General features: G+C 31.8%; 1 protein-coding gene across 8 annotated transcripts in view; it reads right to left on the reverse strand.

The window, feature by feature from the left end:
* Positions 1 to 1,103: 1,103 nt before the first annotated feature.
* The window catches only part of Cd36 (CD36 molecule (CD36 blood group)), an 80,104-nt gene continuing 67,709 nt past the window's right edge, over positions 1,104 to 13,498 (reverse strand). For all 8 annotated transcript variants that reach the window (XM_040291696.2, XM_040291697.2, XM_040291698.2 and 5 more), the window contains 9 exons: positions 13,274 to 13,365; positions 11,358 to 11,404; positions 8,266 to 8,335; positions 7,061 to 7,248; positions 6,249 to 6,367; positions 5,257 to 5,330; positions 4,695 to 4,749; positions 3,754 to 3,910; positions 1,104 to 2,043 (listed from right to left, as the gene is read on the reverse strand). In XM_040291696.2, coding sequence (XP_040147630.2) covers positions 2,033 to 2,043; positions 3,754 to 3,910; positions 4,695 to 4,749; positions 5,257 to 5,330; positions 6,249 to 6,367; positions 7,061 to 7,248; positions 8,266 to 8,335; positions 11,358 to 11,404; positions 13,274 to 13,365 — 813 coding nt within the window. In that variant the 3' untranslated portion in view covers positions 1,104 to 2,032. The remainder of the gene's footprint in view (positions 2,044 to 3,753; positions 3,911 to 4,694; positions 4,750 to 5,256; positions 5,331 to 6,248; positions 6,368 to 7,060; positions 7,249 to 8,265; positions 8,336 to 11,357; positions 11,405 to 13,273; positions 13,366 to 13,498) is intronic.

The raw sequence follows: 13,498 nt of genomic DNA on the forward strand, positions 1-13,498 counted from the left end.
GGGAAGAGGTGAAATGCATAATATAAAACTGTTCTTCCAACTCTGTCTAGTGCATCTATTATGCTATAACCAGGTACTGTATGATCTCTCATTTGGTTTCTGGATTTCTCAGCACTTGTGTGGAGGTCCCCCACGCCCCAGGTATGGACAGTGATATCTTTGCTTCTGAAGGGGGACAATTACTTTCATCAATGTGCTTCACCCTCTTCCTCATATATATTAAAAAGTTCTCATTTACAGAATCATTTTTTCTACTGAATATTTTAATATAATCTTACTGTTATATAGACTAACTTCCTTTTTTAACACATTTTAGAAGGTTTATGAGAAAATAGAAATTATAAGTTTTACATAGTTCACCCCTCCATATTCAAGAATTAAATTTATATTTCTGAGATCAATATACCCTAGTGCAAAGAGAATTGATTTTTAATTATCAAGGAAAGATGTTTAGAGTTTAATTTTATGTCAATATCTTGGAGAGATAACTATTTTAATTTCAATTTAAAGGAAAAGCTCTAATTTAGTATGTTTCATGTATTGTCAGATTCAAAAGATTCCTCCAAAGGTGTAATGTCTTAGTTTGAGGTTTTCAAGATAAATTTTCAATATTTACATAAAGCATAAAGAGACCTCGATAGTCTTAATTTTGGTATCCTAACAGGTCAGTTACTGATCATTTATTCTATAGCCCTCTGTGTTAAACACAAGATAGGATTTACCTGTATTTCCTTTCTATTTTGGAAATTTGTAAGACTAGTGCTTTCTGTAACAGATAAATCCATCCCTCCTGAAGAAAGCAGCAAAACCTACTAATGTGTCTTCACATAAAAATAAACTTTGCACTCAAATCCTGCTATTGTGAAAGATAAAAGTGTGTATGTGTGTGTGTGTGTATATATATATACATATATATATTTATATATATTATATATATTTATAAATATATATTTGCTCTTGCACTTGGCATAAAAAAGATACAGAAGCAAATGGTTAAATTAAGAAAGAATATTTCATAAAAAAGTGTGGATTCACCTAGCATAATTCAAGTGGAAATAAGGGCAAACATTTTGTAGCACAACATGTTACACAAAGCACAGGAATTTAAGGAAGAATATCTTTTAATGCTCAAAACCAGTATTTCTGAGGCAACTATGAAAGCAAGAACTATTACAACAAATAACATTTAATGCTTATATTCTCTCTGTAACATTCCATACAATAATTCTTTTATATCATATACATCTCTTAATACTAGAACAGCATTCTGAGGTTGCCAGGCATATGTTGCAGCTAAATGGAAAGACAAAATTTATTCACTTCCAGAAGAGCTATACAACATGAAAACATAACGAAGTACTTAAAATACAAAGAGCTACAGTGTGTGAAAAATTATGACCATCTGCAGGATCAGTGACAAACAATATAAGCCCATTGTTATAAAGTACAAAAGTGGCTTTGATGTCTGCTGTACAAAGGATTACATAGAGAAAGGAATTTAAGCTGTAATAAATGGCTCATAAGCCAATCACTCATTTTCCATTTTTAAATGTCTTTCAAAACATTTGATGCTCATGAAATGCAATGTACTGACATTCCTGAGGTCTGTCTGTTGCCAGTTATCAGGGACACTCCTCTGAGTGTGAATGGGTTTTTCACAGTTCATGAGAAAGATGGGAGTTGGGAGCCCAGGATTTGTTTATAATGTCCACTTCCTCTCCTTTACCACCAGAACCAAGTAAAAACAATCATTTCATGCTAGAGCCAGGTCTGCAGAAACTGAAAACAACTCAGTTGTATAAATGATGAATTTTAAAAGATACCTTTTTCTGTTCAAAGTATAGATTTTAATGACATCCTAATCTTTTTGAAATGTGATGCAGCTTAGTGCAAAAAAATATATAGAGAGAAAGTGCCACCATTTCTTCAACTAAAGGATAATGTGTGTTTTGTAAAAAATAAAGCATTAAATATCCATTTTGTAGACTGGTATCACCAAAGGTCTTGATGTAGCTGGTGCTTAAGTGCAGACTCATTTACCACCTGAAAAGTAGAATAAGTAATACTGTTTATTAGAAAGCAGCAAAATAATAACAGTACTGCATTCCTATATATCCAAGATCTGATGCTTTCTGTTAGGCAGTCTAATATCTCAAGCAGAACAGAGGGGTTCTCTGTTGTAGCTCACCATTCAGCCAATGCACGTCCCCATTCACGGATTCAAGCAGTTGCTTCCCAACTTTCAAGATGAGCACATAACAAGCCAAGGGACTGGTAGCTAACTAAACTGCTCTGGACAAACATCTCTACCCTCTTGAGACCATTGTTTTCTTGCAGAGTTGGATGTATTACTACTCTCAAAAGGACCACTGACATAGTCTCCTTGTGATCCAATAAGAAAAACACACTTTAGTTTTACTATCATAAACTTTCTTCTCTCCTATACATCTGTCTCCTTCCTTTTAATAAATTTCCCCACTGAGCTTAAGGAATACTGTATCTCCTATAATTCCTTCAATTCTAGTAAATCAAGTAATGAAGAAAAAAAATTTGTAGGGGGAAAAGCATTATAAAGGTAATAATTTTTTCTTATAACCATTAAATGTATGAGCAAAACAAATATCTGTTGACCAGCACTGACCATTTTCAGTTCTATAACATGGCTATATGTAGACCCAAGGAAGCTGATATTCAGAAATCTTCCTGTGCTGAAATCCATCACATAAGTTTAACACAGAATTATTTTTAAAATAATTTCTTTATAAAAGCATGTTTTACCACTTGAATAAATTTTTAGATTTGGCAGAGATTGCTAGTCATCACTCAGAAAAAGAAAGAAAGAAAAAGAAAATTGAGAATTTCTATATAAGATAGTTTGTTTATTTGTTTGATTAGAAAGATTCTTTAAAACATTTTGATGTTGTGACTTTCATAGCAAGCTTATCCTATTTATACTGCATGCACTTTTGACGTGGAAATACCTCCCTAAAAGGCTATTTAAAGAAAGGCTTTTATTTAGGGACTGTAGGGTAAGATTAATTTCTGTTACTGTATAGGGAACATGGTCACTAATATCTACATCAGTGACCTGAACCCCTTTTGCAATTTGTCCATAACTCTCTTCTCCAGAGTTACTGGGTTTATCTTCTAGCCTGTGAATAACTTGGTTGACTAATTCTATTTCTTAATACTGTTACACTCAAATTTTTATATCATGATTTTTAATTATTCATCAGTATTTCATATGAAATATCTAGGGTACACACCCAGGATTTGGACATATAGACATCCTATTCTCCTTAATATGTTTTGTTTTATAATTCATTTTGCTTCTATGCTTTGAAAAAAAAGCATATCTTTTTTCCTTTTAAGTTTTGGCCTACTTAAAAACTGTAGAGATTTAACGTTGCATAAATTTCTTAGTATATAGTAATATTATGTATTTGTAGTTTTTTCATAATGAAATATAAGAAATGAAGATTTGGGGCAAAAACTATCCATACTAACTTTATAATGGGCACAATTGTATTTTTCCATTCCTCCCAGAATTAAGGCTATAACTTAGTGATCTGCTTGACAGTTTTTGCCTTATTTACTCAGTCTGAATTTGTGTCTTAATACAACCTCCAATTTTTGAAGTGCTAAATATCTCTGGAAAATCTGTCAACCAATATGCCACCCCTCTTAGACAACATGTAAAGAAGAACTACATAAACTAATGCTACTTAAGGAATATATATTGCATGTACTTACTCCTCTTTGATCTGCATGCACAATATGAAATCATAAATGCAACAAACATCACCACCCCAACACCGAGTAAGATATTTTCTACCAGGCCAAGGAGTTTTATTTTTCCAGTCACTTTACTTTTGAACATTTCTGCCTTCTCATCGCCAATAGTACCAGTCTGCAATCAAATGAATATTTAGCATTATTTTGGAATTTTAGTGAAACAAAATGTTTAAATCCTCTAATTATCTACCATTCTTTTTTTCAAATCCTTGTAGAGGTATTAATGATCTGCATCTATAGGACAAGTCAGTGGGATTTCCTTCGGCATGCCAAACATGACATGTCAACATAGAGTAATAATACCCTTCCCTTTAAGTGTGCTAGGTAGTATTCTTCAATGTATTAGGACTCGTATGATCTTTAGAAGTATGTGAAATATTTCATGATTTTCCAAGTGTTCCCCACTGGCAGAGGGAAACTACAATGGTCAACATTTCTTGTTGACCTTTTGTTTTGAAGGCTTCTGCAAGGCATTTTTTAATTCTGAAAATAATCAATTCAGTGGTTTACACTGTATTTGGCTAGTCAGGAAGTAGGAAAGAGTGCCTGCACCTACTCTAAAAAAATAATAAAAGCCAACTATGCTTTTATTATCACTAACATGTTCAGTGAGTCTTCTGTAGGACTCTTCCTAAAGAAGAGATGAAGCATGAAGAAAAATATGTAATAAGCACTTTAAATTTAGATTCAAAATACACTTAATGTTCATTTTTTTCAGAATACTTAATAAGTTTCTATGCAATTTGGTTCTCTCAAACATACATTATGAATTAAGTGAAAATTCATCCATATGGGCAATGGGATTACAACTTCAAACTATGTAGACATAATTTTGAAACATCAAAAGCTTTTTTACATAATAAATTGACTGCTAATGACTAATAAATGAACATACTAACCTCATTAAGCCAAAGTATAGGCACAATATAATTTTTCTTCAGGTTCTTTAATGCTCTGTAATAAACATTGGAAATAATTATTAAAATATATGTCAATCTATTTGATAATAACTACTAGCATAAATTTTCAGAAATAACCAGTATGCCAGGGCAGCTTAAGTTTCTTGATTTTGGTCTCTACAATGAATCATTTAAATTTTAACAGTTGTTCCTCAGACTTTTCACTAATAAAAGTTTCCCAAGCACTCATTTTTCTTTTCAACAAGTTCTACCCAGGGAAGCAAAGTGTCGTTCAAAAGTTATTGTCATAGGAATAATTGTGAAATGAAAGGACCCAAAATCCAATCAGAAGTATTCCAAAATATGTAAATACCATCTCAATAAACTCTAGGTATTAGTCTGAATTATAAGAGAATATATCCTAAGTATTTAAAATAGTTAATATATAATGACATGAAGCTAAAGAGAAGTCAATATTTGGTATTCTTTCCACTTTTATAAATTTACTTATAATCTTTCAAGACAATGCTCCAAATTATCATTAATCTTATCAAAGACTCACTCAATTTTTTTTGCTGGCTTGACCAATATGTTGACTTGTAGCCTTTTTGCAAATTGTAAAGTGAATCCAGTTATCTAAAAAGAGAACAAATAATTACCAAATTGTTTTAAAGACATTCTTATAATATCCAAAATCCACTTTGGGTATGATAGCAGAAAAGTTTTTAAAATAAAAAAAAATTTGAAGCTTATAAAAAAATTAATTGGACCTAATTATTATTCCATATACAAATACACATAGAATGTGTTTATGCAGTTATGGGTCTACATAACTTTCATATACATGTGTTCATATACACATTTTTGTTGTCTAACCTAATATCAAGGTTTTAGTTTTATGTTATTTACCTAAAATGGTTTTGAAAAAACAATAGCAGCATTAACAAAGTGCAAAAGACCTTATATAATTTTTAATTCCTGAACTATGTGTGGTCAAATATATTTGGTCAGAATCCATGTATCTGGGAGGGTGCTGAAGAACAAACCCAAGCCCTCTCACATGCTAGGCAATTGCTCTGACATAGCTGTATTCCCAGCCCTCCTTTAACATTTGGAAGGAAAAAAAGACTAAAATAATTCAAATATTAAAACTGTGTGCTACATGAATTGTTAGATTTTTATTGACAGGAAATACACTCATAACACATTGATCCCTCATGGAATACACTGACTCCTTATAGAAGTCCTGTAGAAAGACATGGTATTAGAATAAAATAGTTAAATATACAGATACATTTAATTCTTATCAGGCAATTAGTCTTATTTTCATTATTAGATTCCTGACCTATGAAACATTCAAAAGGCTTAGGAAGTTCCATATGCTGAAACTCAAATTGAATTTTCTTTCCATTTATGTATGTGCAATAGGAAGAAGTTAATTACTGAAACCTAATTTCAGTGAAAGTTTCATTAAGAATGATTCAAAAAGTATGCTCAATATGTGACTAATGAGATAATTTTCATTTTTTAATAATAATATATATATATACTTACAGGTTCAACATCCAAGAATGTACTATGTTCTTCTTCATTTGGATTTAAGCCTTCTATAGGTTCTGAAACATCATGACTTGCATGTAGAAAATGAGGAAGCGAGATGTACACAGGTTTACCTGAAAACAAGTTTTTAGAATCAATTGGAAATTTCTTATCACTCAGAAAATATTTCCTTAAAAATCTTTATTAGATTAAAAACTATATAATTAGTTTTGAACATGGATTACAGCTAAGGGTAAAGGAAAAGTATATCAGGTTACTATTCTACAAAAATAAAACCATCCTACTACTCAGTTCTTCTTTGGATGTCAATTTTCAATATGCAAAGTTCAGCAGTTAATCACAAAGTTTCAACTTATAATTTTTTCATCTTTTGAGCAGTAATAGGTCAGTGGACCTAGGATTTAGGAATAATTTTTCTTTCTTCCTTTGTAGTCACTTCCTTTGTATGAAGAATATGATCAGAAGTTTTGTCAATTCTTGCTTTAGAGACATACTGAAAACACATTTACCTTTCTTTACCATTTTCTAGGAGAAAAAGTGCTAGAACAATGGCGCATGGTAACTTAAAAGCAGCACAGGTTATGAATACCCCCCCCAATAACTAAGTTTTACAACACTGAGATAAAATTGAGGTCTCAAAAAATCACATGAAACTAAGACCAACATTTCCTGTCACCAACACTTACATTCTACCATCACTGTCTTTAATGTTAAATTGGGGATAGAAAGGGAGTTTAGGCAAAATTTCTACTTAAGGAATATTGCCAGTTACATCATGAAGCCTGACACTGAGCACGTTTACATACCTTCTTTGCATTTGCCAATGTCTAGAACACCATAGGATGTACAATTTTTTGAGATAATTTTTTCTGTGCAGAAACAATGGTTGTCTGGATTATCAACTGGAGATGCAAAGGCCTTTGCTGGAAGAACAAATCTATACACAGGGATTCCTTTCAGGTCAACTTCAGATCCAAAAACAGCATAGATGGACCTAAACAGTGATAAAAATAGCTTTATTCAAGAATCAGAGGCACATTCTGAAGATCTAGTATTTCTTTATTTTAGTTTATATTCATGCTTTAATTTAGAAATATCAGATACTTGCTAGAATTTAAAATTATTAGAAGAAAGTTTTCTTGAAGTTTTAAGACATATAAGAATTCACTACCTGAGTGTGAAATATTCTTTTGTTCTCAAAAGCTTTAGACATTTAGGGCAAGTTTTGCTTATGAACTATCATAGAATATTTATATCAAATATATTTATCATAGTAAATTTCTCCAAGAAAGTAAATATTTATAACTTACTTCAGAATTCATTATTTGTACCCAGTGTAAATTAAGTGACATTTCTATCTTTCAAAACTAAATCTTGAGAAAAGCCATTCATTTAGTGAGTCATGTGCATGCACACATAGACCTCTAACATTTAACAAGCATCCACCAGCACCCTAGGAAATGTAGAAGATCTCCATAATACTCCTTCTAATCCTCAATAACCCTGTGTGAAGAAACACTGCTCTCATTGTTCTGAGAGAGAGGACTGTTTTAGAGATGTTAGAGATCTGCCCACAGTCTCAGTCCTTAGGGACAGGACTGAGATTCAAAGGTAGTAACATGCATGGGCTCCAGTGCTTGTGGGGTATGAATTGATCCCCCACCAATTTGAAAAGATGCTGTAGTGGCAGAGGATAGCGATCAATAATTTGTGATAGCTGCATCATCTTTAGAAATACTGGACATATCCTTTTAGACATGTTATTAAAAATAAATGCATATTAGGTCTTAGAAATGGCAAAGAAAATTATTATTATAAGTGGAAGTGTATAGAAGGATATTTGCAGAGTTAAACATCATGAATGCCATATGCTGCATTTATTAAATCAAGAAAAAATTCCTTAACTACATTTTTCCAAATGACAATTATTAAGTAAGGGTTTCCTGACCTTAATTTTTATCATTTGGGAAACTGTCTGACCTTCAGACATACATTGATGTCTTTCTCTTACCTGCAAATATCAGAGGAAAAGAACCGCAATAATCGAGTCTTCTCAACAAAAGGTGGAAACGAAGCTGCATCTATTTAAAAATAAATCCAGTGGCAAGTGATTAGATTAAAATGCATTCTATAAAAATTATCTAATACCACAGTAACTTTAAAAAAAAGTAACATGTACTTTTGTTTTGAACCAGTATGTCAAAAAATATTTTCATTTAAGTTCCAGTGTGCATTTTTACTAACATTTCAATAATACTAGCTATAGTTTGAGTGCTTGAAAACAGCATGTGGCTAAAAGCTATCCTTTTTCAACAAATTTGCATATCATGTGCATTCATAGGTGTAAAATCAGATGTAAAAGTTGTGATTTTTATGTGGTTTTTGAAATGCCCTTCATCATCACCTGAGTGGCTTTTTTTTTTGATAAAGTTTATTGAGAACTCTAGCTATATTGTCATTGTTCTTGTTTTTACTTGTGATTCATTCATTTGTACTAATGGCTGATTAATATTTTTAAGACCATGAAGTTCTCTAACTAGTGTTTCTTGCAAATGCTTTCAAAACATCCATCAAATTTAAAGAGGCATTTTTTGAGTTTATTGAATTCCATAACTATGATTATAATCCATAGCACTCACTGACTAAATGAAGAAATAACTAGGTAACTCCTCCAGTTACTTCCAAAATATTATCAAATTGAGCACCAGTGAATACATGCATTCTAAAATGTTTAAACTCATCCTTCAATTATGCATTTCAGGTTCTTTTTCTGGCAAAATTTTAAACCCTATGACCTTGTTATCCTTCACCGATGCTCTTGTTATATGTGACTTTTTTTTTATTAGCTACACATGACATTACAATGATCGTGGCAATTCATACATTTGAATCAATTGGGGTATAATTTCTCATTTTTCTGATTGTACAGATTGCAGAATCACACTAGTCATAGAGTCACCTATATACATACAGCAATCATAATGTCTATTCTATTATAATAAAATTACAATGATACTATGGTCACTGCTTGATCCTGGCATTCAGAGGACAGGATATTAGAGTTTAAAAATCCCCATATTGGTCCTTATAGGGCATAGCCTACAGCTGTCTTTCAGGTCATCCACAATTGAAAGAAAATACATTGAAAAACTTTAAAAATCAGTATCTGAAATATCATTGAAAATATGCCATAACTATACTCAATAATCACCTTGTACGATGATGATCATAAGGTGGCTTACCTTTCTTCCCCAAAAGAAATGTTCTAAATGTGGATCTTATTTTCACTTTGTCTTTTCAAATTTACTGAAGGTAGGAGATGCACTACTTAAGCATGATGAAAACACATGGGCATCCTTATTTCATTCAGTTTGTCCCCTGCCTCTGCCAAACTACCTCTGCTCTTGGTTTATTTTCTGCTTCCATATCTTTACCTTCATGCCTAATGTTCACAATTGTCATTGTCACTAACAAGTCATCTGACCTCTGCCTCCTTTTGTTACACTTATCTTCTGCTTGCTTTGGACAGAATTGTTTAATGATTTTTTCCCATTAAACCCATACAGGATTCTTTCTTCTTTAGGAGCAGTTTAGTTCATTTCTCTCAGTCCTAAATGACTAAGTATTCTGTTGGTAACTCTTAGAGTTAATAGTGTTAAGGCACTCGTCTGTTTATTTGTAGAAATACTCTTAGAATTGTTTCCAAGGCCTAAAATCCTACAAAGAAAATACAATAGTGCTTTTGCTGATTTTTTTTCCCTTATAAGATTTTAATAAACAGGCAAAATTCAGTCATACCTTTGGAAAAGTAAACAGCTCTGGTGCTTCCTTTTTACATAATTTCCTTTGTCTTTATCATTTTCCTATAGTGCATTCCCTTGCCTGCTTTGTAAACATTTTGCATGTATTTCTAAGCAGATAAACTCACCTGATTTTAATCACCTCATAGTATTTCATTCCCATTGTTTAAAAATTTTCTTTTCTATTATACATAACAGTAGAATCTGTTTTGATAAAATTGTACATGCATATTTATCTTATTCTAAATTAGAACCTCATTCTTGTGGATGTACATGATGGTGGGATTTGCTTAGGTTATTTCACATATGTACATGGGAAAATTATGTCATATTAATTCCAGTGACATTCCTATTCCTATCCTCCTTTCCTTCCCTTCATTCCTCTTTATCTAATGTACTGAACTTCTGTTCTTTCCCTCCTATTCCTATCCTCCTCTAATGTACTGAACTTCTGTTCTTTCCCTATCCTCTTATTGTGTTTTAGCTTCCGCATATTAATGAACACATTCGACCTTTGATTTTGAGGGGGTTGGCTTATTTCACTTAACATAATCTTCCATGCATTTACTGGTAAATGTCATGAAGTCATACTTTATGGCCAAGCACCATTTCATTGTGCATTTAAACCACAATTTCTTAATTCAATCATCTGTTGAAGGGCACTTAGACTGAGTCAAATGTGTACTTTTCTTTTCTTCAGGAAAATAATTATCCAAATCTAACAAAACCTCAAAGTTCTTAATTTTTTCTCCCATTCTAATTCTGAACTTATTTTTAACATATTTTTAAGGTTAATAACTAATCTTGTTATTTTTTTCTTTGCTCTCTTATTCTGACATCCAAAATAGATGGTTCAGTTCTGCAGCTTCTCTCATTCAGCTCTGAATCTCAGAGAAGAGTGTTTTCCCATGTGTAATTATGTTAATTACTTTTCAATTCTGTTATCTTTATGGTATTTGGAAAAGGTCTCAAAAGTAACTATGTCTATAAGCCTGTTTTTTTTTTTTCCTTTTAAGCAACTTTTTTCCATTGCGAGGATAAGAGTTCAGTAAGTACAGGTTTTACAAAGCAAACATTTCCTAGTAATGCAGTAAGAACTAATCATCTGCAGTTAATATTCATAAATACCATAATGTTAAACACACATTTACTAAACCCACATAAAAATAGAGACTGAATTATTTTGTGGGGACTAGAAGACAAGTAAACACACCCTTAACCTTCAGAATAGTGTAGGTTTGGGGCTGTATTTTGCGAGCAGGTGAGTTGGGTTCATGGTGATTATTATCATAAGTGTTCTTACCTGTACCATTAATCATGTCACAATAACTTGGCCAATAGGAGAGATTCCTTAAGAATAAGAGAAATTGAACAAATATTTAAAGAACACCTTACTTGCATTACTTTTTCTACTAGAATTCAATACCTCTGCTAACATAATGAAAATTAAGATGTGACAAATGAAAAGTTTAAGAAATGTTCTAATTCATTTGATTCACATTTTGTTCAAATCTTTCAAGCTTATTGCAATAAAATACCATCAGTAGCCAGGTTATAAATAAAAATTGAGATGCCGAGTTAATCAGAAACTATTTGGAATAGATAGTTCTAAAAGAAAACATTGAAAAACATTTAGCAGAAATATAGATCTCTACTTAGGGAATTTTCCTTCCAGTAAAATAAATAAATATTTGGTTGCGTATTGGGTATTCATACTGAAGAGGAGGAAAACATTAAAGGGGTACTAATGAAAGCTCATTATGAGGCAGAAGAAGGAAAAGAAAAGAAGCAGATGTTTGGATACATAGAATTCAAAACATGTAAATATTCACTTTTTATGTTTTCCTCATTATAACACTTGCATAGATTGGCATTAAAGTAGGATAGTGTTTACTAGTTTATGTATTAATGTCTATGTAAGAGCTAGAGAAAGCTCTGGATGTGATAGAAAAATAGGAATAATAATTTCCCTCCATCTGTAGGCATACTTTTGGTGATGGAAAAAATTAGTTTTTTCCCACTCATTACCTACTGAGATGTCAACACAAGCCGTTTTTTTAAAATTTATTTTAAACATAATATGTTGTTAATAATGTTTGGTCTTGTCATGAGGAGTTAGGTCAACCCTATAGTCTTAAATTAATGGGTAATTCTTAATCTAATTAGTAGTACTAATTAACTGTCAATAGTGAAATGCTCATTGTTCAAAATGTAAACATCAGTTGGTGATTTCCCCTAGAATAAATACTTAGAAGTGTTTATTTTCTTCCACTGGACTTTGGTATGAAAAGATATAAATATGAACTCTTTAGAAGAAAGAGGTACTACACTAGTAAATATTTAACTATTGCGTGCAGTATTAGATAACAATCCAGTTTGAGGCAATAATTAATAAAAACATGTAATCTTTCAGTTTTGCTTATTTTTTTCAGGAAATAATTGGTCTAAAGTATAGTTATAAACTTTAAGAAAATTCTTGCTCACCTGATATTTTTAAGGTTCTATTTCACACATATGAAAAAATATGACTCCTTTGGATGAGGTTGCAGGAGACCGGAGAAGGGAAATAATGCACTTAAGAAGCTGTGCATTATTATAAGAAGTTGTTCTCTTACTACTTCAAAGATATTTCTGCATTTAATATGCAAATTCTAGCACTGTACGTAAATTCATTCTTACATTCAGATAGGTAAAATGAGGTAAGCCATTCTTATAGAAATCATTTCAAGATTGTTAGCAGGAGAAAAAAGCTTTTGCATAGATTCATCAAGTTCCCGTCTATATAGACACATTTAGGATATGTCACTAAAATGCACAATTTTTATTTGACACACTTAGTTATAAAAACATTAAAATATATTCTATTTCACTAGACTACCAATTAATGTATTGATTTTTCTTTTCAGAAAAATCTTTATCTCATTGTACAGGTACACAAAAATGCTGATTATGCAGCAGAGATGATAATAGTCCCTGTGCATTTTTTTTATATAAGAGAACCTGTGCATAAAGGCAAACCAAACTAAGCAGTGCACATGTTCAACAGCACAAGCTTTGCTTTGCTGTGAACCTGCCAGTTCTCATATTTGATGGGCTAATGCCTGGCAGAACGGTAATTTCTAGGGCTGATATACAGCTGCCACTGGGGTCACAAGTTGAGTCCTCTGCCTTAAATACCACCCTAGTAACTACACACACACAATTTACCCAGAAACTTACCTTTTACCTTTATAAGTGTCTATTATGGCAACATTGTTTATATTATCTCTTCCACTGAAGACTTTATAAACTCCATCAGCAGTATCATTGTACTGAAAAAAAATGTCCAAGAAAAAATTACTTGCAGAACAAGTCATATTTCCAAGTTATATGTTAAGTGACTTGCACATTTCTTAAATACTGGTAATTCACAATATTATTGCTTATATCACGCAATAAAGTTTT

This window comes from Ictidomys tridecemlineatus, chromosome 2 (genome assembly GCF_052094955.1).
Source record: "Ictidomys tridecemlineatus isolate mIctTri1 chromosome 2, mIctTri1.hap1, whole genome shotgun sequence".
Lineage (NCBI taxonomy): Eukaryota > Metazoa > Chordata > Mammalia > Rodentia > Sciuridae > Ictidomys > Ictidomys tridecemlineatus.